At 43.6% G+C, this 27,608-nt stretch overlaps 1 protein-coding gene across 1 annotated transcript; it reads left to right on the forward strand.

Annotated features, from left to right (window-relative positions):
- Positions 1–82: 82 nt before the first annotated feature.
- Positions 83–27,251, forward strand: LOC310759023 (uncharacterized protein; the record flags this gene model as incomplete). The annotated part of the gene is made up of 3 exons (XM_083605782.1): positions 83–675; positions 23,097–24,578; positions 27,120–27,251. Exons 2-3 carry the CDS (start codon positions 23,196–23,198, stop codon positions 27,249–27,251), a joined length of 1,515 nt encoding a protein of 504 aa, XP_083461908.1. The 5' UTR covers positions 83–675; positions 23,097–23,195.
- Positions 27,252–27,608: the final 357 nt, after the last annotated feature.

Raw genomic sequence — 27,608 nt, forward strand, 5'->3', positions numbered from 1 at the left:
TTCCTTTTGCATCCTTGGCCATCTGTTCCAGGAAGGCATCATCTATGTCCTCCGTTTGGCTGGGGGTTCTATAGTAAACTCCCACAATGAGGTCCCTGTTATTCTTCTCTCCCTTAATTTTGACCCAAATGCTCTCACTTTGGCTTTGAGGTTCTAAATCTTGGATTTCTTCACAGGTATACACATCCCTGACATATAACGCCACTCCTCCTCCTTTCTTGTCTGGTCTGTTTCTCTGAAATAGATTGTATCCCTCCATTATTACATTCCAATCGTGGGACTTATCCCACCAAGTTTCAGTGATGCCTATTATGTCATATTTAGTTTGCTGTACCAAGAGCTCAAGCTCATCTTGTTTATTTCCCATGCTTTGCGCATTAGTGTACAGACATTGAAGTCCATTAATCATTTCCCCGTGTCTCTTATTTAAGGATTTTTTCCTCCCACCACTAGGTCTGCGTGCTGTTTGCTCCATTTGGTCTATGACATTTGGATGATCATCTTCATCAATTGATAGACTCCTACCTTCAGGAGCACTGTCTCCCTCCCCCACATTAGTCAGTTTAAAGCCCTCCTGGTGAGGTTTCTGAGATTTTTGGCAAAAACATTCCTCCCAACCGTTGTGAGGTGCAGCCCATCACTTGCCAGAAGTCCATCTTCAAGAAACCGCAGTCCGTGATCTAAGAATCCAAACCGTTCCTGTTTACACCATTTGCGAAGCCAGCTGTTCACTTCCACTATTTTTCCCTCTCTCCCTGGGCCACATCGTTCAACTGGGAGGACAGATGAGATGACAATTTGTGCGTTTAATTGCTTCAATTACCTGCCCAGAGCCTCGTAGTCTCTTTTGATCTTCTGGAGGCTATTGCTTGCAGTGTCATTGGTTCCCACATGAACCAAGAGGAAGGGGTATTTGTCAGTGGGTTTTATGATTCCTTGCAGTCGTTCAGTTACATCTTGGATCTTAGCCCCGGCGAGACAGCACACTTCCCGAGACATCTTGTCAGGCCCACAGATCACTGCTTCTGTTCCCCTCAGTAGGGAATCCCCTATCACCACTACACGCCTCCTCTTAGGTCTGGTCGGGGTTCTTCCGTGAGCTGTCTGTTCCAAGGTCGCCTGCACATTCCCTGAGGGCTGACTTTGCTGCTCGTCTTCATATACCTGATCGACTGTAATGAGGGAGAGATCCTCAAATGGAGTCTGCTCTTCGTCTTCCATGCTAGGGGAGAGGACCTCAAAGTGATTGTGTATTTCTAAACAATCAGAGCGAACCCTGGGCCTCCTCTACTTCTTTGAGTCACGTTTCTCCATATATCTGGCTCCTGTGTTGGTGAACTAGCCTCCTTCTCAGGGGAGTCCCCTGTCTTCTCCTTGGTGGAGACGGTGTGCTCTGTTGCTTCCAAGAAGAGCTCCAGGTCTCTAATTCTTTGGAGCGTAGCTACACGTTCCTCCAGTTGCTGGACTTTGTCTTCTTAGAGGGCAATCAACATGCAATTGCTCCAGGTAAAACTGTCTGCAACCTTTGGCAAGATGGCAAACATTGCGCAGGAACTGCAGGCGACTGCAGCTGTTCCCTCACCCTCCATCTTGAGAACGTGTCATTGGGGGTGACTACAGTGGTCCTCCATCATAAAAAGCATGAAGACAGGACAAATAACTCCCCCCCCAAAAAACCTAGGTCTCCCCCAACAAACGTTTGAGACTAGCTCCCCTAAATCTAAAAGATGGATCAAACTGTGCACGCCGTTAGGCGTGCGCCGCTGCCCTGCAAGCTCTGATAAGCTCCTCCCACAGCTAATCACCTACCTCAAGAGAAACCCTGCCGCCTCTGACCTTTGCACAGGGAGAGCAGCTAATCAGCCACAAGAAACACACACACAAGAAAACCCTTTTTGCTCCTTCTTCAGCTGCTGCCCTGCAAGCTCACCCAGAAATAGTGCTTCAGGTTAAGAACTTTGCTTCAGGATGAGAACAGAAATCGTGCTCCGGCGGCATGGCGGCAGCAGGAGACCCCATTAGCTAAAGTGGTGCTTCAGGTTAAGAACTGTTTCAGGTTAAGTACGGACCTCTGGAACGAATTAAGTACTTAACTTGAGGTACCACTGTATGACAAGACCTGGCCCTGCAGCTGTGCCTTCCAATCTAAGGAGCACGTTGCTGCTTTGATTAAACATGGGGGGGGGCTGTTAATAAAGGGGGCTTGCAAAGCCTCTTTTTTTTGCAGAGAAGTTGGCAAGTTCACTTTCAAATGGGGATGTTGCCTCTTTTAAGACTTCCTTCCAGCTGCACTGTTTGTGAAACTCTTGCCAGCAGTTTGATATTCACAGAACGAAGCAGCTCTTCTGGGATCCAAAGGGGCTAGGAAGCACTGACTCATCATTTCAGCAAAGATCAAGGCAGCAGCAACTAGTTGTAACCTTTACGGGAGGTTGGTCCTTGCTCCAGAAATACCTCCCCACGTGTGAGGTGGACGCCATGGACTCTTCTTGAGTTTCTGGGAGTGATGCAGACGGCAGCTGCCATCCCTCCAGGTTACCTTCTCTCCTCATTTGCTCCCAGATTCCTCACTTGTCATGGCAAAGTCCAAGACACTGATGAAAAGAGCAATATTTAGATACAGGAGCTATTTCTGAGAAGCTACAAAGAGAAAATAGAAGGGTCTGGGGAAAGCAGTCTGAGGCAGGAGGCCAGAAGACCAGTTGCAGGAAATCACATGTGGGGAGAGGGCTTCTGGGCTTGAATCCTGCCTGTGATTTTCCCACAGAACTCTGGTTGGCCCCTGTGGGAACTGGATGCTGGACAAAATGGGCCATTGACCTGACCAGGGCTTCATTCCAGCCTAAGTTGTTGCTTAAACAGCTTTAACAGCCCTGAGGTCATCGTGTCTTCAGTCTCATGCTTCTCTTCTTACTCTTGGAAGCCACACTTCATGGTGGGATGTCCGTATATGCAGGCCTATGCACAGGGGGTTTTTTCAGCGGGGACTCACTTCCAGCACCTCTTTTTCTAGAAAAATAGCACTGGACCTGATCCAGTAGACTCTTCTTATGTGAAACCGCTCGTTAGGTCTACCTTAGCAGTCAGTGCTGTAGAAATAAGAACTCTAGCAGGTGGGTTATTTGTCCGCTGCCCCCCTCTCCAGTGGCTGAAAGGAAAAGATGGCCTTCCGTACAGCTTATTGAGAAACAAATGTCCCAGATCTGTATTGTTCAGATGCATTTTAGAAACAGAGATACACTCTTCCTTTTTGCAAGTGAACTTATACAAATTCCTCTCCTATGCCTTGTGAAAAGTCTTGTGAAAAACACAACACAAATGTGTTTCTGGCATCACTTTCACACCCCAAACTGAAACTGAGCACAAAGATACCAAATCCTCTACTGACACTAGTTTCTGTGGGCTGGGGCATCATTGCGCCTAAGAGGTTGACCTACTGCGGAAGTCACTGGGTCCCCGGCTGCCCATGGGAAGCCCTGCCTTTGAAAAAGAGGGGAATAATCTAACATGATTATCAAAGGCTATCGTAGTGCAACGGGGAAACTGGAATGGAATTGGAGTAATATATGCTTAGCCCTTTGAACACAACACTGTAAAACTGTAGTCTTCCTCCCTAGGCTCCTAGCAAGGAGTACGCCTCACTGTAGGCAGTGGGCTTTACTTTTGAGTAGATTACATCCTAAACACTATAGAAATGCAAATAACAATGTTTTATTCCTACGTGGTAATAGCACTACCATAATTCCCACAAAGGTGACCCCGGTTTGAGTGTCAATTTCTCAGTTTGTGGGGTGGCACAAAACATGGGGTTTGCCGTACAAAACTAGCACAAAAGCTTGGCACTTGTTTGGAGTCAGTCAGACAAGGCTGGATTTTCTGGCATTAACTTGTAACCCTAATTTGTTTTGTCAATTGCTTGATTTGGGGGGTGGCACAAAATGTAGGATTCATTACACAAAAGAGCACAAAACATGCACAGAACTTTGGCAACAGTTTGGGGGTCACATGTTAATGAAGCTCTCTCTATTTGGCAGCTCCACAACCTTTGTGCCAGGGGGGCATATCTGAAACACAACACCCCCGTTTTGATTTTCTCTGTCCTGAGGGCAGCTGCTGCACATATATGTCAACAAGGACCAGTACCCCCCCCCCCGGACCTCTGCCCTGCCCCCTGGCAGCGATGATGCAGATACTGACCCTCTCACTTCTCCGGGAGTCCTTGGCAGATCAGGGTGTCCCAGAGGCATTTGCTAGAATTTTGAAAGGGCAAAGTTGTATATTACAGTACGGACTTGGAACCATTTTTAGCTGCATGGGAATTCATTTGCCAGCAATGAGACCATTTCCAGTGGCATGCCTAATCCTGCAACGTGGAGAAGGTGAGTGACTGACCAAAGCTGCCTGCTCACTCTGACGTACGTGCGCTTCACTTTATAATGAAAACAGAAACAGCTGAATCCTTGACAGCAGGCAAAATATTTAGAATATTTAGAATACAGTGGTACTTTGGTTTACGAACTTAATCCGTTCCGGAAGTCCGTTCTTAAACCGAATCTGTTCTTAAACTGAAGTGTGCTTTCCCTAATGAGGCCTCCCGCCACCGGTGCCGTTCCACCGTTCGGATTCCGTTCTTAGACCGAGGTAAAGTTCACAAACTACTTCCAGTTTTGCAGAGTTCGTAAACCAAATCGTTCGTAAACAGGGATATTCTTAAACCGAGGTACCACTGTATATGTTTGTATTTTATACGCTTACACCTATTTTTCATACATCGGTTTTTTGATGTATTAACCTTTAAATGCCTGCTGAAAAATATTCCCTTCTTTTTTTAAAAAATGAAACATTTCATTTATTCATTTAAAGTATGTCTTCTAATGTTTAGTTCAAACATTTCAAAACCACACTTACCTAACAGACCCCATGGTGTTGGACCATAAACATAGAAATCTATTCAGACAAAGCACAGAATACAATACAACATTCTTAGGAGAAAATAGCACATAGAAAGCAAATGGATGAAACATAACCTTTAAGCTCAAACATTTCAAGGATATTATCTTTTGTTCAAAGTAGTTTGCATTTATTGTTGATTCTGCATAGCTCTCAACCACGTTATATAAAGATATATTTTGCAGCCATTGATATAAAAGGTTCATTCCAGAATTTCTTTTATTTATTTTTATTTTTATTTTTGTTTTATTTTTCCCCATGCTTATTTCCATACTTATTACATACAAAAAAAAAAATACTGAAAAGGGGTACAACACAATCTGTTAATAAGATAAAAATTATGATAAAAATTTGTGATTGCAATTTCATGTTACAATAAAAATAAAAATCTCATTATCTTTTATACCCAACCTCCCATTTATTCCTTAATTCTTTTTACATAAATTTACTGCCATAACAAAATACTATTTTTTATGTTAATATTTTCACAATTTATAAATGTTTATATTTATATACAGATTTTAACATGGTATAATTTTGTTCAAAATATGTTCTGAAGGCACCCATTTTGATACAAATTCAATTCTCGGTTTATTTTTATTTTGTTCAGATGGACTATCTAATTCAGCATATTCAATCAATTTTTGCATCCACTCTTGTCTAGAAGGAATTATGTCGCTCTTCCACCTTGTAGCTATAAGAACTCTCACTGCCACTGTTGAATACAAAAAAAAACTATTTAATTTTTTTAGGAATATCTGAATCAGTGATGCCTAACAGATATGCCTCTGGTTTCCCAATAAATGAGATTCTTAACATTTTTTTCTGGTTCAAAGTGGATTTCCTCCCAAAATTTATTTATTTTGCTACATTACCACCATATATGGTACAGTGTGCCTGTTTGGTCTCCACATCTCCAACAATTACTTTTGGCTCCTTTGTACATTTTGGCTAATTTCCACAGAGTTAAATAACACCGGTGTTGCATTTTTAACAAGTTTTCCTTATGGCATAGCACGTAGTAAATTTCCAACTATTCTTCCACAGGTTTTCCTATTGGGACATTGTTATAACATACCCAAAATCTTGAGACCATTTTATCATGGCTGTCAGGGAACTGCCATCAGTACTGGAGGCGGAGCGCAAAAGCCAGAGGGATTCCAGAGAGCGTCCAGGGATCAGGAGAAGCAGCCCATCTTCTGGGGAAGAGAATCAGCGTAGCACCAGGGGAGAAGGGGGGCAGCTGGGGGAAGTGGCGAGGCGGTCCCATGACTCCTTGCCTGGGACCAGCGGGGAGAGTAGGGGTCCTCCGTTGCCCACGCCCTCCCTGCGCAAAAGGCTTTCGCGCAGAGAGGGTAGGCGGAGACTAGGCGTCAAAGAGCTTCTTTGCTGGAAGAAGTTTAAGAAACGCCCACTGACGGATTCTGCCAGCGACTGAGACAGCCACGGGTGAGTGGCTGTCCGGATAGAAAAGGTTCACTTTGGCAGCCCAGCCAGGTGTTTGCACCCAGCCAGGGAGATAGGCACCTGCTTACGTGCGAGCAACCCCTTAGAACCATTACAGTGGCTGATGTAACTTCCTCCTCCTCGACTTTCCAGTCAAATAGGAGGCAATAAGCTTTAGAGAGGGTTTTACTTTTTGAATTTATTATGTCGGATTCAAATATTGAGGTGTCCTTGGTGAACCCTTTTTGTTTATCTACTTTAAATCTTTTGAATATTTGATAATATTGGAACCAATCTGTAATGACATCTCTTAATTCCTCAAAGCTCTTAAGTTCCACTTGGTTCTCTTCTTCTTTTAAAAGTGTTTTATAGGTAGGCCAATTTTCCAACAATTTTTTTTTCTTCACCACTGTGGCCTCTACTGGCGAGGCCCACCACGGGATTTTGAACTCCAACCAATCTTTATGTTTCTCCCAAATTTTAAGAAGTGATCTCCTTATGATATGATTTGAGAAATCTCTGTGTATTTTTGCCTTTCCATATATTAAATAAGCATGTCAACCCCAACGGTTATTATGCCCCTCCAAGTCCAACATATCCATATCTTTCAAATTGCACCATACCTTCATCCACGTGAGGCAGGCTGCCTCATAATACAATTTCAAATTGGGCCGGGTGAAGCCACCTCTATCCTTTATATCTATTAAAATTCAATGTTTAATCCTGGGTCTCCTGCCCTTCCATATAAATTTAGATATTTCTTGTTGCCATTTTTTGAGGCAGCCTACCTCACTCAGAATTGGGATCATTTGAAATAAGAAAACCAGTCTAGGGAGAACATTTATCTTTATGATCGAAATCCTACCAAGGAAGACAACTTCAGCTGAGTCCAGGTTTCAAGGTTGTTGTTTTTTATTTCTTGCCAAGTTTTTATATAGTTATCTTGTATTTAATTTAGATTTTTGGAGGTAATCCAGATGCCCAAATATTTTGCTTTCTGGCAAATCTTCAGTCCCGTAGCTTCTTCTATGCCTTTCTTTTCAGTTGTAGGTACATTTTTAACTATTAACCTAGTCTTATTAGTGTTCAACTTAAAGCCTGCAACTTCTCCAAAGTTGTTAAACAATTCTATTACTCTTATCAAACTTTCTTTGGGATTTTCAGTCATGACTAGCACGTCGTCTGCAAATACTCTGATCTTATACGTGTTATTGCCTAAGGTGATACAGTTGTCTTCCCTAATTTGGTTATTTAATCCTTCCATTATTAATATGAAAATTAGGGGCAATAAGGGGCATCCTTGCCTAGTTCCATTACTAATTTTGCATTCCTCTGAGATATTACCGTTGATGATTAGTTTTGCCTTTTGATCAGAATAAATTGCCTTTATTCCTCCACTAAAATTTTTGCCGAATCCCGTTTCTTCTATCAATTCTTTCATAAACCTCCAAGACACATTATCAAAAGCCTTCTCAGCATCGAAAAACATGATGGCCTTTGGTTTTCAGTTTTAAGATCCAAGTATTCTAATACATTTATCAGTGTTCTTATATTGGCTTGCATGTATCTTCCAGGGAGAAAACCTGTTTGATCTTTGTGAATTATCTCCTTCAACAATATCTTTAATCTGTTTGCGATGATATCAGCATAGATCCTATAGTCGTTGCTTAGCAGAGCGATAGGTCTATAGTTAGCGATATTTGATGGTTCTGTTCCTTGTTTATGGATGACTGAGATATAGCTCTCCTTCCAAGAGTCCGGTAGCTTCCCAGTTTTAAGGATCTTATTCATTAAATCTTTTAGGGGTAGGGATAAAGCATCTTCTATTTTTTTATAATAAACAGCTGGAAGACTGTCAGGACCTGGTGTCTTCCCTGATTTTGATCTTTGAATAGCATGCTGTACTTCCATCACTGTAATGGGGGAATTCAAAGTTATTAATTTTTCCTTAGAAATTATTGGTAATTTACATGTCTTTAAGAATTCCTTAATTTTTTTCATTCTTCTCCGGGCCTTCTTTATACAGTTTTGAATAGAAGTTGACAAAAAAATTCTATTCTGCCAGGCCTATGTAGTCAATTGGTGTTTGTTTTTAATTGTTTGTTTGTTTTTTGCTTTTAACTTGTTTTTTTTTAATTTTTATAATTTTATTGTTTGGTTTTATGTTTTTATATTGTTGTAAGCCATTGTGATACATTTTTATGATACAGCTGTATATAAATATACTGGGAACTAAGAACAATTGAGCCTGTAGATGCTTTCCTTCCACAGCTGTGGAGGCCAGGGCAGCAGGGGCTGTGATTTCACCACAGGAAAAAGTGCCTTTGGCAGGACGCTTTGGAAACAGAGGATGCCAGAGTGACCAGGGGCAGAGGGAGAGTGCTGGCAGCAGATTGGGGAGGATTTGTTTCCTGCAAAGGCTGCTGGGAAGGAGGAAGAAGAAGTGGGCAGAACTCTATGCTGGCTGGAGGAGGCTCCACCAAGAGACCGGGGGCTGGCTGCTGCTTTGGACCCAAACTGGCTGAAGCTACGTGAGGAGCAGCGAGAGACGCTCTCGGGGTGTAATGTTCTGTACTTTCTCTGCAGTGTAAATATGTGTAAAATGAGCCATATTTCATAAAGACATTAGTCTCATTCCAAAGGAACACAAACCCTGGTAACGTCTAAAGACCCCTGGACTCTTTCTACCGCTAGGCAGAGATTGGGGTTGTGTGTGGCCTGTATCAACACACATTACAAGTGTATGTTCATTATCTACAATGAAGGTAAGGAAACAGCAAGTGGATGAATTCAGTCCTCTACAATTTTCAATTCTGTGGAAGGCAAATGTTCTCAGCAAATTTGGAACATTGCTTTTCTTCAGCAAATTTTCATACCAAGTTTATGCATTTTTGAAATTAATATACTAGCTCTTAATCTCACCTGCCCACCCCATACAAAAGAATGACAGAGCCTCCCAATTCCCCCCTGGGAACTTTCCCCTCCCTGTCTCTCACCTGGGAGATTTCCTCTTTCCTTCCTGAATGTTAACTGCTGTACATGTACAGCATCCATTAACATCAGTTTGGCCTCATATAGATCCAGGATACATAGATGATTCTTTTTCTATTTCAAATGCATGCATCCACTCAATAGTTGCCTGTAACTCCCATCCTGCTTGCCTATGGCTGCCCTCCACCGAATATCCCTTTCAGGAAGAGGGAACTAATACAAGGTGCCCTGTTCACTAACGGCAACTCAGGTCTGCACAGCAATACAGCACCTGGCTCAGCTGAAAGACGTCATCACAGCTACTGAATCAAACTGGTACTTTGCCCAGTTCTACCTTCTGAGTAATTGGCCCTCTGCTCCTGAGAGTATTAAAGCTGGTAGGAGAGAGCCTTCCTCCAGAGACAGCTGTCATGGGAGTAAGACAGACAAAGAAATGGAAGGATGCTCAGAGACGAAAACAAAACAAGAGGGTAAGAAATTAGGAAATATATTTCCTAATTTCTTACCCTCTTGTTTTGTTTTCGTCTCTGAGCATCCTTCCATTTCTTTGTCTGTCTTACTCCCATGACAGCTGTCTCTGGAGGAATCACTGCTTCTCAAAACAGCTTACTGAGCATTAATATTGAAAAGGTCACAAAATTCACCAGAATAAAGAGAAGAAAATACTTTACTTTTAATTAAGAGAGAAACATTTGGCCCCTAGGAGAGTGAATATATGTCTAATAACTTGATTACTAGGCAGAAAAGGGATGGATCCACATTACAAGGTTAGTTCTTTGTCCTACAAACAGTTGTGATCCCCTCATTCCATAGATCATGGCAAGGGCCATGCAGACTTTGGCTCATGTAGACACACTGGCAATGGTGAAAAACCTTATTCAGGTGGAAAAAAACCCCAACCTTAAAAAATTTGACATAATTATGTGTTGATTCTCACTCTAAGACAGAGGGGAAATGACAGAAGTGATATGAAAAAAAAGAGTTATGTTAATCAGCTCCATCCTGGGCTCATGGGAAGAATCCTGCCCAGGTCAATGCAAAATCCATTCTCGGGATGTATGTTGTTTATGCTCAATAGTTTGATTCAGCCCATGGATTCCTGTGGGCCACACGAAACTGCATGGTGTCTTCTATGGAACTTGAAAGCAGCTCAAGTCAACCACATACGGGTTGGTTGGAATCAGTGCCGACTGAGTTCTGCCCCCCTCTTGATGATGGTTTTCCCCCTTTGGTCCAAAGGGACCCCCTCTAGGAACAAGGCCTGGCTTCTTTCTTCTAGGCTACTCAGACTTTGACCTAATTCTGGAGTCTGCCAGTAATGCTAATATTTACTGGGGCAGCTGGAGTCTTTGCACTGTACATGTGGAACCATATAATAACTAGCAGATTGCTAGTAAAAAGCAGCCCGGAGGAATTAAAAATACAACTTTCTGATGGAGGAAGTGACTGTTCAGCTCTCAGTAAATAAGGCAGTGCTTGGAAAGTGAAAACTCTTGTTTGCAGGCCCAGCTGGTGCCAAGTAACAAGGCTGCTTTCACCTGCCAGCAATATTTTTCCATGGTCATTGCCTCACAAAAAGCCGCTTGTTTGCTTCTGATGGCGAGATCCTGACCAAGTGATCCAAAATAAATGAGGGCATGTTGACACACCGATGAAAGTTTGAAATGTGGATGGCTAACGTAAGGTATTGTTGACACAACTTGGTCAGTTATGGGTGGCAGGCAGCCTGGTTCTCCTTGTACCTGAAATTTGCAAAACTGATCTTAACATTGTGAAATGAGCACAGAGCACACGGGATAAGATGCAAAAGGTCTGGATGAGGTCTGTATATCCTGAAGGACAAAATGAAGGGTGTGATGGGTTAGTCGTGTGAGTCAGCTTTTGGACCTCAAGTTCTTTGGAGGAAGAGTTGGATACACATCCAATATATAAATAAACCTGAATCTAGAGGGCTTGAAAGGGGCCAGGGTGGCACTGGATTAGAGCTAGTTTAATTTTGCTCCTAAAGATTTTCCTCCAAACTAATGCTATTGTCAAATACATTATAGATATTGCCTAAATCTTCACATATTTACCAAAATATTTGTGTTTTATTTGTGTTTTAGAGTGCAATCCTCTATGTGAGTTAGGCATGAGTTACTTTCAGGCAGTTCTACAAGCACACTTTGCTGTGAATGTGAGAAAGAATATGCAGCTGATGACTGGAATGCATATAGAGCAGTCATGCCCCTGACAAGTAAGAAATGTCCAGAGGGAGGAATTAACTCTTCATTGTGGAAAATCAACTTTCAAGTTAGGGAAAGGCATGTCCACCAGTCCTCTGTCTCTCAGCTTCTCCTAGGTGTGCACCCAGTGAGGCAGTGGCCGCAACAGAGAGGCCTCGCTCTTGCCCCCGACCTTGGCTTGTGCATCTCCCCCACCCGAGCTGTGTGCAAGCAGTGCAGACTCCACCTGCGTGTCACCTGCTTCCATCCTTGCCTGGCCCTTGGAGGCAGTAGAGCAGGAGAGTTGGGGCAGGGAAGGAGGATGTGGGGAAGCCCCTGACTCTCCACCCACAGACCCATCTCGCCCTCCTCCTGCCCCTGTTCCTCACTCTCCAGTCCTGCAGCTTCTCTGCTCAGATCACTGATCCCTTCTTCCAAGCCGGTCCTGACCCCCACCTTCTTGTGCTGCCCACTCCTCAGTATCTAGGCATGACTCCTCAGCGCAGGGGCGAAACTGGGTCAAAGACCCCTGCACACGCATTTGTGTACACACACACCCCGTGTGGGAGGCCCAATGGCACCCCTTTGGGGGCTTCACCTGGGGCAGAAAACCTGGCTGGTGTCCCTGTAGCTATGGCTCTGCCTCAGCATCCAGCCAGGCCTGGAAACAGCTAAATGAAGAGCATGCAGCCAGCCAGCCATGCAGAAGGATATTGAGGATAAGGATAAAGCTGCTTTTCTTTTCTCTTGCTTTCTGTCTTTTTCTTTTTTCTGCCTTTCTTTCCCTCCCTCCTTTTTAATTAAAAAGGAACGTGTCCCCTACAAGATGGCACTGACTTGCATCTAACTCAGTGCTGAAGATTTTGTCTCAGTAGCCAATCCTACGCTATCATAGAATCTGATGTCTCTAGAAATAGAATGTGGGTCGTGGTGATCTGGACTGGAAGCTGACCTTAAACTACCAGAGAGAGATTTATGGACCAGACATCTGCAATAATAGAATTTGACACTGACATTTTTGGCTTGGGCCATTGACCAAAATATTAATGACTATAGAATGGCACTGACAGGGAATGGCCATACAGACAGAGGGCAAGTTATTCACAAAGTTCCTTTAACTTGATTCCCTGCGTAGGGCGAAGTTGCTTCAAAGTTGCATTTGCACTGGCAGCAACTGTGTCATTTCGCCAGTGCTCTGTTGCAAGAAGCGCCATGACTCCCCTGAACATATCAAACTCCTGCAACAACTTCCCACAGCAGTCTGGAGCACTGCAAGGACTGCAAGCACTGCCTATTGTGGAGCAATTACGAAATTGAGGCTACCTGAATTACTTTAAAAAAATGGAACTACTGTATAGCAGGTTCTAAAATACAGTGGTACCTCGGGTTAAGAACTTAATTCATTCTGGAGGTCCGTTCTTAACCTGAAACTGTTCTTAACCTGAGGTACCACTTTAGCTAATGGGGTCTCCCGCTGCTGCCACGGAATTTCTGTTCTTATCTTGAAGCAAAGTTCTTAACCCGAGGTACTATTTCTGGGTTAGCAGAGTCTGTAACCTAAAGCATCTGTAACCTGAAGCGTCTGTAACCCGAGGTACCACTGTAGGTCTAACCAAATCTGAGTGGATGGCTTTTGCTCGGTATGGAAAGGACAGTTAATGCTAAGTTAGCAAGTACTTGTTTAATTCCATGTGTGGAAGCACCAATAAGATATCTACCCACAATACAAAATAAGGGAACTGAGCATTCTATGTTCTTGTTTATATTATATATTTTAATGCTGTGAGCTGCCCTGAGATCTAGGTGTATACAAATCTAGGCAGTATACAACTGTATTTAATAAATAATGAATATGTTGTTGTTGTTTTCCCAGGACAGGTTACAGCAATTTAAATTCCAGTATTAAAAACAAATTACACTCACAGGCATAGGGTGGGTCCTGAAAACAGGACAGCCGGGTGTATCTTCAGCATTGCTGAATGATGAGGTCCTCTCCTGGGCTGCCAGCACCACACAATTCTGAGGGCACCAAGAGGTCCCTCTGCTGATCTTAATGAGCTGAGCATCACTAAAGCCCAGCTGAGTTTAAACCAACAGTTGACTCAATGAATAAAACACTAAATACAGCACAACCAGTTACACACCCAAATTTAAAATTCCATTATGCCAGTTTCTATTTTTAGTTTTCATAACTATAACAAAGCATATAAAAATAAAAGCAATGTAAGTGAAATAATCCAGTCTCTCCAACAGAATTCTTACACTGATCTTATAAAATTCCACACATGCCTTGACTAGTGTTATTAGGAAGGTAACAGCTCTTTTCAATCTTATTATTATTTACCCGACCTTCAACCACATGTCCCAAGATGGATTACAATCTAAGCACAATACTAAAAACATTTTGAAACAACTTGCTGCTGGCATCATCCATCCGTCTTGAGGGACAATGGGGCACCCCTCCCAGGGCAAAGTCAAACCACCAGAGAATCACAGCACCCGCTGCGGCTGTAGAGACCGGCAACTCATAACGGCTGCCTCCGGTTTTTGCACTGTAGTGACTTCTCTGGTGTGCAAGTCTGGGCCCTGTGTCTGGAGGTCCTGGGCTGCCCAGATGACAAGTCCCCTGGCCTTGCAAAGCAGAGCAAGACGTTTGGCACCCACTTGGAGGCAGGAGTTGCTGGAAGGGGGCATATAAGGCGCCACCCAACCACTCCACTCCAGATCTGTGTAGGTTTTACTCCTTAGCCTTTTCTTCTTGTGTGCCAAAGACCAGGGTACAGAGTTGTGTCTTCAGCATTTCCTGGGAGCCATATAGTCAAGATGCTACACAGACCTCTGTGGAGAGTGGAACTCACAATTTAGGAGGCACCACAGAGAAGGCCCTCTCCAGGGCCAGCCCCCAGCCTCTGAGGGGGGAGGAACTACCAAGAGGACCCCCTCGGTCCATCTTTGTACCCCAAAAGGTCTGTAAGACTATCTTGATATCCTTATTAAACAGCAAACAAGAGGACTATACCATATGCATTTAGTAAGACAGGAGATTTCCCCCCTCTGGTTGCTGTAGAAAAGACTGTTTTATCATTCATATAATAAACATGATCAATGCATCAAAAGCAAGGTTTCAAATCCCCAAATGCTGCAGACAATCATCTCTTTCTGCCCTTCAGCACAAAACCATGAAAAGTAGAGAAATTACTATTAAATCCTGCCTGTTCTTCCATGAAGATATTATTTTCCTCATCATATTTGATTTTAACCTCAGCTTCTTGTCATATCAAACAAAATGATCAATTATTCACTGCCATACATTCATTTTTTCCCCTCCAAAAATGAAGGGGAAATGTGTGTGCGTCCTATGGGGCAAATGCAGGCTTCAGGAAGCTATCCGCAAGCCTGGGGAGCCCCGCGGTCTCCCCAGGCTTGCGGATAGCAGCCTGCATCCCGATTGGTGCAGATATCGGGCAGCCCCACAAGCTCGGGGGACAGCGGGGAGGTGAAGCGCCGCCATCCCGCTATTCCCCGACCTGGTTTGGAGGCTGGCGGTGGGGCGAAGCAAGCTTGCTTCTCCCCATCGCCAGCCCCACAAGCTCCAGGGACAGCAGGGCAAGCCGCTGCCCCACGGAGGCTAGAGAGGCTGTCCCTGAAGGCAGAAGAGGGAGACGGAGCGCTCCGTCTCCCTCTTCTAGCTTGGGGATGGCTGTGCAAAGCCTCTGCAGGGCAGCGGAGTGCGCTGCCCCACAGAGGCTAGGGAGGCTGTCCCTGAAGGCGGAAGAGGGAGACGGATGGCTGCGCAAACCTGGGGGGGGAAATAAAAATTTTCCCTTGATTTCCCCCCCAAAAAACTAGATGCGTCCTATGGGCCGGTGCATCGTATAGGGCGAAAAATATGGTATATTGCAAAGGAAAAATAATTCTAGTTAATAGTTCCATCTTTAAAGCTACAATTTTGCCTTAATCTTATATTCCATTCTATCATTTCAGCTGTTGTAGTACTTCATCCTTAATGAAAAATACTATTCTCAAATATTTTATAGCTAATCAGAAATCTAGATATTTCTACCAGTCATTTTATTTCTAATTATGATCTATACAAATTATTATTCAGTTTTTTTTACATTAATCCAATATTGTCAATTCTTCCAAAACCTTTCAGACAGTTTAAAAAAATTATTCTGCATTAATCTATGTTACAGTCACAGATCTTGATTTCTTGGTCTTACATCTTCTGTCCTAATCTTTTACTATTATTTCTTCCTGTTAAAAATTGTTCTAAATATAAATCAGTTAAGCCGAGGAATGAGCAAATGAACTTTTGCTGTGAAGGGTTCCATTTACATTGCTATGAAGGAAAGCATGGCAAAGAGACAGAATACTTTTTCATTATATTCATTAATTTATACTGTGAATACTACCTTCCCTCAAGTTGCCGTGTGTGTGTGTGTGTGTGTGTGTGTGTGTGTGTGTGTGTACAGAAAGAGAGAGAGAGATTTCTATGCCACAGTCACACATCTTGACAGATAGTGCTGCCTGCTATGTGCATGATTCACAAATGTTTTGGTTCAAGTTCGAAGAAGGGTCATTCTGTCCACTGTTGTGTGTCTACTCAGAATTCAGTTCCACCCTGTTAACTTCCCAGGCAGTAGGAACAGAACTGTAGCTGGATGGACACTGTCTGGTGCATTCAACAAATTTTAGGGTTCATCCAGGGAAGGAAAAGTAAATCTGTTTTGAGCTGCCCAGCTGCCTCCGTTTTTCTCCTCTACCAGACGATGCACTCTCTATTCTCTTCACAGGTGTTCCACATTAGTCACAGAAAATGTTTATTGAAAATTTAGCACCAAGTAGTGATGTATTATTATATATTTTCTGACTGATGCAGTTCCCAGAGGAATGATGACAACAGCGCCTCTGTCTCTGTCTCAAGGGCTTCTATCCCCACCTGGAGGCAGCCTGGAACAGCAAAAACACGGAATGAAAAGGTCAGCCAGCTCTATTGTGATGTCAATATAAACACAGAAACAAACCCTGAAATGCAATATTCCTTTATTATCATATCCTACATTTCAGTTTATTTCCTGTTAATTTTTTATTCTCAGTTCAGTGAAGCAGAGCTTGCAATGGCTGATGATGAGGCTCCTGTGAATTGCTTGGAAATTGCTTTAAAACTCCCAGGACTTCAAAATGGCATGCGTTTTGTAAGCAGAACTCTGAGAGGTGCACCTAAGGGAGGACAACTCTACATAGAAAAAAATGGAGCATGTTTATAATATATTGGTAGGTGCAGTAGAAGTCATTTATTAAAGTCACACACACACACACACACACACACACACACACACACACGGAGACCCTTCTCTCCCCCCCCTTATCACCCAAGTCATCTACTGCAGACAAGAGAGCCCTCCTCTTTCCTCCTGCCCCCCCCTCCTCTCCCGCCTCCAGCCTTGGGCAGGATCTTGGGCAGGGCTGTCTTAAGTATATCCGGGGCTGTGGTGCAAAGATCCCTCTGCCCCCCCCCCCATTTCCCAAAGTTGTTGACCTTTTTAAGGAAAGGAACAACTCTCCCCAGAGTTGTTGACCTTTGTTTTGGGAGCTGACACCATGCTTACACATTATCTTGAACAAGTCCTTAGAACAAAATAAAATGAAAAGGCAGAAGAAAATCTAATGAAGTCCTCAATTCCAAGCAAGACTCATTCAAGACTCAGCAGTTCTTCTAATTCATCCTCATGATTCAAATCACCACATATCAAAATGTTAAAGCAATCATCAGTTTGTTGTTCTTTAAATAAATTAATAAAGACACAGGCAATTTGTGTTTAAGTACAAAGCTGACGTTTTCAAATGTTGTGTGTTTTTGTGTGTGTAAAGCAGTGGCATCCTGAACCTAAAAAGGACCCAAATACTTGGGTCACAAAGGCTGCAGCCCTAACTGCACTTACCTGAGAGTAAGCCCTGCTAAATCTAATAGGACCATACTTCTGAGTAGACAGTAGGACTGCAGCAAGAAACACAGCTTGGGAATTAGGGCTTTCTGTTTTAAGTCTCAACCAGATGAAAATGTAATATTGGAGATTAGGGAGAAAGGAATATGAATAGATTGGGGGAGGGGGGTGACGAGAGACCAAAAACCACAGGTAGCAAGACAAGGCACACTTTCTGGGGAGCAAGGCTCACACACAGTTGCTTGGGGCGAGGACTGCAGAGGGACCGTAGTTGGGTTGTGTGTGTTTGTTTTTCAGAAAAATGTAGAATTGGAAGAGACCCTGCGGGTCATCTAGCCCAACCCCCTGCAATGCTTTTTAGCTTGCATTGATCTCAAAAACCATCAGTGCCTTTTTTTTTTGTCGGATAGGCAATTAACAGGCTTGTTTCACAAATAAGGGAGGAGGAGGGTTGCTGGCTTGGTTTGGTTTGCCTTTGTTCTAGTTTCTAGTACTGTAGTTTCAGGCTGTGAGCTGCCCTGATATCTATGGGGGAGTGCAGTAGTAGTAGTAATAGCAATGGTGATGATATTTTTCGCAGGGCTTGGAGTGGGTGATGGCCAGCTGCTGGGATGAATGGGGTCGGTGCGTAATGGTCTGGCTTGCTTGACAACCCCTAGGGACCCTGTTGGTGGTGGTGGGGCACAGAAGGAGCCCACCCCCCAAGAAGTAGAAGAAGAAGAAGAGCGATGGGAGGAGGCTTCCCTTCCCCGGGATAGAGTTGCCCGTAACATTAAACACAGGGCACAATTCCAGGGAGAGAGAAAAACGAGGGCAGCAGCTGCTACTACTCACGGCTCGGGCGGGTAAGGGGACCCTGCAAGCAGAGCTGCAAACCCAGGAGGAAGAAAGGGGGCAAGTGGGGGCGCGCCTCTCTTCTTCTTCTTCTTCTTCTTCTTCCTTCCTCCTTCTCCTCGCGCTCCGCTTCCCCCTCGCCATTGCCCGCCTCCCTCTTCCCACAGGGCAGGCGAAAGAGAGAGAGAAAGAGAGCGCTGCACACCAGCCAGCCATATAGTTGGCGGGTGCAGAGAAAGGGGAGGCCAGCGGCAAAGCCGCACAGCTCCCCCACTCGCTGGGGCGCCCCTGAGAGGCCAGCGCCCTGGCACAAGGCGCCAGTAAGCCCAATAGGAAAGACGGTTCTGATCTTGGGAAACAGCCAATAAAAGCCGTGCAATGACAGACTAGTGCAAATATAGTATAGAGAGCTTCTTTTGTACACACACAGACATTTAAATATTTTACTTATTATTGTTATAATAACGTTATGAGAATTAGAAACAAATTAACAACAGCAAGGGAAATATTGAGCCAGCCGTGAGGTTGTACAGCAGTGGAGGGCTACAGCAGAGAATTTTTAAAGTTTGTAAACAATTAAAGGGAAGTTCACAAAAAGCACAACAGGAATGGATTTGGGAGAAGTATGTAGTTTCTTAGGAATGAAATATTGCACTGAAATATTGCACTGACACCAGACTTAAAGGAAATATTGGTACTTCATCTGGAAGAAATGTCCCTTTTTCGCAAAAAACAAATTCATGTGGAAAGACTTGGAAAGGACTAGTTGTGCCTTTCTAATAGTGGCCATTTGTGTATCACACTGTGGATTCAACAGCATGAGCAGCAGGGAAGCCCGCAGAACCTAAAAATATGGAAGGGATCATAACATTCTGTATAAACCTTCTGCGGTTCAAATTATTTACAATGGACACTTTGCACCAGTAGGTGGTGGCCACGTAGCAAATCTAGAGCATTAGCACCTCTCTGGTGTCTCATCCTAGGAAAACTCTGGTTTTAGCCAATGGCTGCTTAAAAAGTGGGCAGGGGGCAGTTCTTTTCAGCTGCAGTAGCCTCTGACCAGCTATGGGCCTCCCTGATCCCCATGCCAGCACAAAGTCCCTTTTCTCTTTTCCTTCTGTCCAGGCCCAGGGAGCTTGTGTGGATTCCCTGCCAGAGAGGAGCAGGACAGCCTGTGGAAGGACGTGTGGATCTAGAATTGGCCTCTACAGTCACAGACTCACTGTTAAAACCGTGTTCATGAAAGACAATCTCACTTGGTTATGAGTGATCGCCAAAGAAGAAAGTGCAATACAAATGTGACACTAGATGGCGACAGTGAGCTAGGCAAAATTCAATGTATTTTTCAATTTTTTTTAATAAAACATATGTGTGTAGATTCTGCCAACGATTCCAAGGGAGCACAGGGCAGTGTTGTGCCCTCAGCAGCTGCCCACTTGCTGACCCTGGAGTGGATGAGCAGTTCTTCAAACCCCTGGAGCGTCTGAATTGAACAGGAAAATATGAGCACCATGCAGCCAACATGAAGCATCTTTAAAGTCTCCCTGGCAAAAGGGAGTCAGTCTGATGCTGTATTTTCCCACTGAGGTCAATAGAACTTAAGGACAGGATTCACCGATCACATCCTATCAACGGAAGCCCTTATCTTCTCCTGCTCTGCCCTCTGCAATTGGCTCTGGGCGGCAGGAGAACCCCAAGAACAGCACACAAGGAAAGGGGGGGGGGGGTTTGTAATTCTTTTGCAAGCAGAACAATCAAAATAGAGCAGCTGTTACGTCCCCTCTAAGAGTGCTTAAGCTATGCTTAGGAGATTCTGATTTAAGATTAGGTGCCCACTTTAAAGTTATTTCCTTTTCTCCCAGTTTTGGGAAGAGTTGGTTGACACAGACTTTTCATTACTAAAAAAGTTTGTAGTCTTTTGTTTTTAAATAACACCAGCAGCTTCTCTGGGTGACTTTTAGAAGACATCTGAAGGCAGCCCTGTATAGTGAATTTTTTAATGTTTGATGTTTTAATTTGTTGGAAGCTGCTCAGAGTGGTTGGGGCAAACCAGTCAGATGGGTGACATAGAAATAATAAATTGTTGTTGTTGTTGTTGTTGTTGTTGTTGTTGTTGTTGTTGTTGTTGTTATTTTACAGATTCCCTGCAGACAGAAGCTGAAGGAAACAGATTGGGTTGCATAACAATGATGAATGACATGCAAGGAAGAAGAATGCTCTGTGGGACAAACCCCTGTCAAAGGAAATGAAACTGTCACTTGTTTGCTAAATGTTGGATACCAAGTGTATATAAAACTGAATTAAAAGTAACAGAATGAGTTTCATCTCCAGTACAGTATATTGGATTTAATTTTTTTGCTCAATCTCAGAGTCCAGTGCGTTCTCAATAGTTGCTCAGTCAGTTGCTAAGAAGGGGGAAATAAATAATCACTCTAGCTGTTATAGTTTTCATAAAAAGGCTAAAACCTGCAAGATATAGTGCAGTATATCTTCTGTTGGCCTTGCACTTCTCCTTAGTCTTTCAGGTCCAAATCTAACTGCAGAGGATATTGTGCCTGAAACAAGCAAAGCCTCTGTCTTCTTTTCACAGGAAGTCCCTGTCCCTCACCCAAGTGGAGAAGTGAAGTCAGTTTTGTCAACAAGAGTCTCCCTTGGAACCTTGTCAAAACCCTTGCTGGTATGCTATTTAAAAAGCCTTCCTTGATCTACCAGATCTGGTTGCTAAAAGAGAGAGAAGACTGGGCTGACATGACTTGTGATAGAGAAACCCAGACAATGTTGTATCCATGTAGTATGAAGGTTAACCACAGGACAACAAAAATGGCCATGAAGGATACCCAGAAGACCTTAACACCTTTGCTGCAGTTGAGCACATTTTCTTTTAATTTTGTTATTTTAAGCTGACACCATTTTAATTATCTCTTTTGCTGCTGTTTCACTTTAACATTTAATTGCTGCTCATTTTATTGCCTTTTGATTGCTATTAGCCGCCTTGAGCATTGCTTTGGTAAGTGGGAAGGCAAGATAGTTTTATTTCCCTGGGCCCAGGATCCTTAAGGCCGAATCCTGAGGATCCCCAAGGGCAGCAGGAAGCCAAGGGAGGACAAATGCCTGGAGAGAACTCCTCTGATTTCCTCAACTGCGAAGCAACCGTTGCACTCATCCAAACTACAAAAATCATTTACCTTCTTTAATGTAATAACCGGGCCTGGAAAGGAATGGAAAAAATCCAGTCTGGTCTGAAACGGACAACAGTTAATTCCATGGAAGCAGAGGATGCAGGTTTTCCTATGACAGGAAGAGCTCTCAGAAATAATAAAGAGCAAGTTGTCGTGCTCACCTAGGAGTGCGTGTCTGGAATGTGGAGTGGCAAATTCTTGACATTGTACAAACATCAAGGTGGCGCATTCCTGCCCTTCAGATTCTGGCCTGACGGTCCTGGCCTCTCAACAGTCCTTGTAATACTGTTCCTGTAACCAAAACTGAAAGTCAGCATTTGCACCCAGAGAGTGTGTCATTTTAGGGGGTGAAACTTAGTTTTTGCAATTTTTTTTAATGAGAGGTCTTAAAAAGACGGTTTGGGGTATGAGTAATTCAAATCTGCTATTATTTTTGTGATTAGACAACATTTAGCTTCGGGGGGGGGAGTTATTTGTCCTGTCTTCACGCTTTTTATGATGGAGGACCGCTGTAGCCACCCCCAACGACACGTTCTCAAGATGGAGGGTGAGGGAACAGCTGCAGTCGCCTGCGGTTCCTGCGCAATGTTTGCCATCTTGCCAAAGGTTGCAGGCAGCTTTACCTGCAGCAATTGCATGTTGATTGCCCTCTTAGAAGACAAAGTCCAGCAACTGGAGGAACGTGTAGCTACGCTCCAAAGAATTAGAGAGCTGGAGCTCTTCTTGGAAGCAACAGAGCACACCGTCTCCACCAAGGAGGAGACAGGGGACTCCCCTGAGAAGGAGGCTAGTTCACCAACACAGGAGCCAGATATATGGAGAAACGTGACTCAAAGAAGTAGGAGGCCCAGGGTTCGCTCTGATTGTTTAGAAATACACAGTCACTTTGAGGTCCTCTCCCCTAGCACGGAAGACGAAGAGCAGACTCCATTTGAGGATCTCTCCCTCATTACAGTCGATCAGGTATATGAAGACGAGCAGCAAAGTCAGTCCTCAGGGAATGTGCAGGCGACCTTGGAACGGACAGCTCACGGAAGAACCCCAACCAAACCTAAGAGGAGGCGTGTAGTGGTGATAGGGGATTCCCTACTGAGGGGAACAGAAGCAGTGATCTGTGGGCCTGACAAGATGTCTCGGGAAGTGTGCTGTCTCGCCGGGGCTAAGATCCAAGATGTAACTGAACGACTGCAAGGAATCATAAAACCCACTGACAAATACCCCTTCCTCTTGGTTCATGTGGGAACCAATGACACTGCAAGCAATAGCCTCCAGAAGATCAAAAGAGACTACGAGGCTCTGGGCAGGTAATTGAAGCAATTAAATGCACAAATTGTCATCTCATCAGTTGAACGACGTGGCCCAGGGAGAGAGGGAAAAATAGTGGAAGTGAACAGCTGGCTTCGCAAATGGTGTAAACAGGAACGGTTTGGATTCTTAGATCACGGACTGCAGTTTCTTGAAGATGGACTTCTGGCAAGCGATGGGCTGCACCTCACAACAGTTGGGAGGAATGTTTTTGCCAAAAATCTCAGAAACCTCATCAGGAGGGCTTTAAACTGACTAATGTGGGGGAGGGAGACAGTGCTCCTGAAGGCAGGAGTCTATCAATTGATGAAGATGATCATCCAAATGTCATAGACCAAATGGAGCAAACAGCACGCAGACCTAGTGGTGGGAGGAAAAAATCCTTAAATAAGAGACACGGGGAAATGATTAATGGACTTCAATGTCTGTACACTAATGCGCAAAGCATGGGAAATAAACAAGATGAGCTTGAGCTCTTGGTACAGCAAACTAAATATGACATAATAGGCATCACTAAAACCTGGTGGGATAAGTCCCACGATTGGAATGTAATAATGGAGGGATACAATCTATTTCAGAGAAACAGACCAGACAAGAAAGGAGGAGGAGTGGCGTTATATGTCAGGGATGTGTATACCTGTGAAGAGATCCAAGATTTAGAACCTCAAAGCCAAAGTGAGAGCATTTGGGTCAAACTTAAGGGAGAGAAGAATAACAGTGACCTCATTGTGGGAGTTTACTATAGATCCCCAAGCCAAACGGAGGACATAGATGATGCCTTCCTGGAACAGATGGCCAAGCATGCAAAAGGAAGGGAGATAGTAGTAATGGGGGACTTCAATTACCCGGATATTTGTTGGATGTCAAACTCAGCCAAGAGCATAAGGTCAAACAGATTCCTCACTGGCCTTGCAGACAACTTCATTGTCCAGAAAGTGGGAGAAGCAACAAGAGGAACAGCCATTTTAGATCTGGTCCTAACCAATGTTGATGACCTGGTTAGTGGGGTAGAAGTGGAAGGATCATTAGGCGTGAGTGATCATGCTCTTCTGAAGTTTACTATACAGCGGAAAGGAGCAGCCAAGCATACTAGGACACAATTTCTTGACTTTAAGAAAGCCGACTTCATAAAACTTAGGGAAGTGCTGGGTGAGATCCCATGGACAGTAATACTAAAAGGAAAGGGAGTTCATGATGGCTGGGAGTTTGTTAAGAGGGAGATAGTAAAAGCACAACTTCAGGCAATACCAATGAGACGGAAACATGGAAGGTGCCTAAAGAAGCCAGGGTGGCTATCTAAAGAACTTTTAACTGAGTTAAGATTAAAAAAGGATGTGTACAAAAAATGGAAAAGGGGGGAGACCACCAAAGAGGAATTCAAACAAATAGCCAGCACGTGTAGACACAAAGTCAGAAAAGCTAAAGCACAGAATGAACTCAGGCTTGCTAGAGAGGTTAAAAGCAACAAAAAAGGCTTTTATGGGTATGTTCGTAGCAAAAGGAAGAACAAAGAAACAGTGGGGTCACTCAGAGGAGAAGATGGTGAAATGCAAACAGGGGACACAGAAAGGGCTGAACTCCTCAATGCCTTCTTTGCCTCAGTCTTCTCCGATAAAGAAAACAATGCCCGACCTGAAGAATTTGGAGCAAATGATTCAGCAGAGGAAACACAGCCCAAAATAACTAAGGAGATAGTACAAGAATACTTGGCTAGTTTAGATGTATTCAAGTCTCCAGGGCCAGATGAACTGCATCCAAGAAAAAGAACTGGCAGATGTGATTAAAAGAACTGGCAGATGTGATCTCAGAACCACTGGCAGTCATCTTTGAGAATTCTTGGAGAACAGGTGAAGTCCCGGCAGACTGGAGGAGGGCAAATGTTGTCCCCTATTTTCAAAAAGGGGAAAAGAGAGGACCCAAATAATTACCGCCCAGTCAGTCTGACATCAATACCAGGGAAGATTCTGGAGCAGATCATTAAGCAAACAGTCTGTGAGCACCTAGAAAGGAATGCTGTGATCACCAATAGTCAGCATGGATTTCTGAAAAATAAGTCATGTCAGACTAACCTGATCTCGTTTTTTGACAGAATTACAAGCCTGGTAGATGAAGGGAACGCAGTGGATGTAGCCTACCTTGATTTCAGCAAGGCATTTGACAAGGTGCCCCATGATATTCTTGTAAAGAAGCTGGTAAAATGCGGTCTTGACTATGCTACCACTCAGTGGATTTGTAACTGGCTGACTGACCCAACCCAAAGGGTGCTCATCAATGGTTCCTCTTCATCCTGGAGAAGAGTGACTAGTGGGGTGCCACAGGGTTCTGTCTTGGGCCCGGTCTTATTCAACATCTTTATCAACGACTTGGATGATGGACTCAAGGGCATCCTGATCAAATTTGCAGATGACCCCAGAGGACAGGATCACACTTCAAAACGACCTTGACAGATTAGAGAACTGGGCCAAAACAAACAAGATGAATTTTAACAGGGAGAAATGTAAAGTATTGCACTTGGGCAAAAAAAAATGAGAGGCACAAATACAAGATGGGTGACACCTGGCTTGAGAGCAGTACATGTGAAAAGGATCTAGGAGTCTTGGTTGACCACAAACTTGACATGAGCCAAGGGTGCGGCTAAGGCAGCTAAAAAAGCCAATGCAATTCTGGGCTGCATCAATAGGAGTATAGCATCTAGATCAAGGGAAGTAATAGTGCCACTGTATTCTGCTCTGGTCAGACCTCACCTGGAGTACTGTGTCCAGTTCTGGGTACCACAATTCAAGAAGGACACTGACAAACTGGAACGTGTCCAGAGGAGGGCAACCAAAATGGTCAAAGGCCTGGAAACGATGCCTTATGAGGAACGGCTAAGGGAGCTGGGCATGTTTAGCCTGGAGAAGAGGAGGTTAAGGGGTGATATGATAGCCATGTTCAAATATATAAAAGGATGTCACATAGAGGAGGGAGAAAGGTTGTTTTCTGCTGCTCCAGAGAAGCGGACACGGAGCAATGGATCCAAACTACAAGAAAGAAGATTCCACCTAAACATTAGGAAGAACTTCCTGACAGTAAGAGCTGTTCGACAGTGGAATTTGCTGCCAAGGAGTGTGGTGGAGTCTCCTTCTTTGAAGGTCTTTAAGCAGAGGCTTGACAACCGTATGTCAGGAGTGCTCTGATGGTGTTTCCTGCATGGCAGGGGGTTGGACTCGATGGCCCTTGTGGTCTCTTCCAACTCTATGATTCTATGATTCTATTCTATGATTCTATGAAAAAGCACATAAATGGCTTTCAGAAAACCAAATAATTTTAAGTTTCCCTTCTGAAAATGTCGTGTAATGCTATTTTAAACATTTTCTTTCTCTATATAAAACATATCCTACTAAGCACACAACATTAACTTGCAATCATAAAACAACATTAGAAAGGAATGACATCAGTTATTAAGAAATTTAAACAAGTTTAATCAAGTCTTGTTTTGATATCAGCCTCCAACTTGCTTCTTGGCCTCTGATGTAGCCCTCACGTTTCTCATGCGTTGCCCTGAAGATATTCAAAATCCACAGGGCAGTGGAAAGATCTGTTTGTTTGTTTGTTTGATTGATTAATAATAATAATAATAATAATAATAATAATAATAATAATAATTTACTATTTATACCCCACCCATCTGGCTGGGTTTCCCCAGCTACTCTGGGCGGCTCCCAACAAAACACTAAAATACAATAACCTATTAAACATTAAAAGCTTCCCTAAACAGGGCTGCCTTCAAATGTCTTCTAAAAGTATGGTAGTTATTGTTCTCTTTGACATCTGGTGGGAGGGCGTTCCGCAGGACGGGTGCCACCACCGAGAAGGCCCTCTGTCTGGTTCCCTGTAACTTGGCTTCTCGCAGTGAGGAAACCGCCAGAAGGCCCTCGGAGCTGGACCTTGTTTGTTTCACAGACTTAAACATTGAAATAGTCCACAGCAAGACAGAAATGAGATAAAATACGAAAAGACAGATTCTGAAAACAATAAAACCAGTCCCACAACCTCTAAAAGCAATAGCACCATTTCTACATCATCATCACCATCATCATCATCATTAACCCACCTTTTTCCCTGACAGGAACACAAGGACTTAATGTGAAAGGAAAAGAAAAAGTTACGGCCATATTTAGATTATTCATTATCTTTTTTGGATAAAACTGATTTGCATTTGGACTCCAATAATGAATTGACACAAAGTGACTGTCAGTGGGTTTTTTTTTTGTATCTTCAAGGGCTATGCCATGGCAATGTTAGCAACATTCCTATATTTCATTGGACTACAACTTTTGCACTCAGTGCCAAGTCTAAACTATGCAGTAACTTCCCACGCCCAGGATTTTGCCCCACTTTCCTCCTCTGAATAAGCGAAGAAGATAAAACAAGAGCAGAGCAGAACTGGGTTATTGACACCTCATGCTAATGCATGTAAATTCCTTTTCTTGTTTCCTTCCTTTTGGGATTATCTCTTCTGGCAATTGTTTTAAGGTTAATGCTGCTGAATGAGACTCTTTCTTTATACTCCATTCAACCAGAAATATGACACTTTTTTAAGAAAGCCAGCAGACATAATTAAAAGGTAAGGAAGAACAGATTTTGGGATCCAGGCCCAGAATCCCGAAGGCCCTTTGGGTGCCTTTTTAGATCACTCTCTCTTTGCGCTTGACATAAGCATGTGACATATATACTTCACACAAGAGCAATGCAATTCTTAATGGGCCAGC

Source organism: Podarcis filfolensis (genome assembly GCF_964270895.1).
Source record: "Podarcis filfolensis genome assembly, chromosome: 3".
NCBI classification, from domain to species: Eukaryota; Metazoa; Chordata; class Lepidosauria; order Squamata; family Lacertidae; genus Podarcis; species Podarcis filfolensis.